This window comes from Monoraphidium neglectum, assembly GCF_000611645.1.
Source record: "Monoraphidium neglectum strain SAG 48.87 unplaced genomic scaffold scaffold05183, whole genome shotgun sequence".
NCBI lineage: Eukaryota > Viridiplantae > Chlorophyta > Chlorophyceae > Sphaeropleales > Selenastraceae > Monoraphidium > Monoraphidium neglectum.
In genome coordinates, this window is record NW_014008447.1 from 1 (window position 1) to 938 (window position 938).

At 67.3% G+C, this 938-nt stretch overlaps 1 protein-coding gene across 1 annotated transcript; it reads left to right on the forward strand.

The window, feature by feature from the left end:
• Positions 1–92: 92 nt before the first annotated feature.
• On the forward strand, positions 93–434 carry MNEG_15272 (hypothetical protein; the record flags this gene model as incomplete). The annotated part of the gene is made up of 1 exon (XM_014036256.1): positions 93–434. The coding sequence occupies one exon, from the start codon at positions 93–95 to the stop codon at positions 432–434; it is 342 nt and encodes a 113-aa protein (XP_013891710.1).
• Between the last annotated feature and the right edge of the window lie 504 nt (positions 435–938).

The following is a 938-nucleotide window of genomic DNA, read 5'->3' on the forward strand; positions in this document are numbered from 1 at the left end:
GGGTTAGGGGGCCTGACGGACGCGGCGGACGTGCAAGGGGCGCTGTATGGGCGTTGCTTTGATGGTGAGAAGGGCGACCTGCTTGCGGGAACATGTCGGCGATGGGCGGTTGCATTGCCTGGCGGACGAGCGGCAGCAACAGGGGGCCGGGGTTGAATCTGGGGGGGGGGGGCGCCGAGCTGACGCCTGCCGCCTTGCTGCCTGGATGTGAAGCCGTCGGCGCCGCGCCCGAGCCCCTCCACTCCATGCCCCGCCCCACCCTCGCCCCCGCCTGCTTTGCAGCCGAGGGCGGCAACCGCGGCAACTTTGGGCGCGCGCCCGTGGTGCGCCCTGCTCCGCGTGCGTTCAGCCAGGGTGAGGCGCGCGCCCAGGGGCTGCAGGTGCTGCAGGACAAGTACGAGCCCGGGGTGGTGGTGCTCAACAGCCACAGGTGAGGGGGTTGAACACTCACGCAGGCGCGTGTGTGAGTGCACCTGCGTTTGTGTGTTTGTGTGTGTGCATATGTGCGTGCGTGCCTGTTTTGTGTGTGCACGTGAGTTCGCCGCCATGCTGTGCCTGTTAGTGCATGGTGAGTTCCCTCAAAACACCCCTGACAACACTCACGAATTCACCTGCATTCCACCCTCTTACACTCACACGTTCGCATCCCATACCGTCTCCCCCCTTCACCCCCAGGTTCAAGGGCGGCTACACCCTGCGCAGCGTGGCCCTGAAGAGCCTCATACGCATAGAGGGGCCCCCCATGGACGAGGTGGCGGCATACCAGGCGGCAGCGGGCGGCGGCGCGCGCGGCGGCGGGGACGACCACCTGGTGGGGGGTGTTGCTTGTGCCTGCGTGTGTGTGTGTGTGTGTGTGTGTGTGCGGGGGGCGGTGCCTGGGTGTGCGTGTGTGTGGGTCGGAACGGGGGCGGAGTGGGTGGGGGTGGAGGGAGTGATTG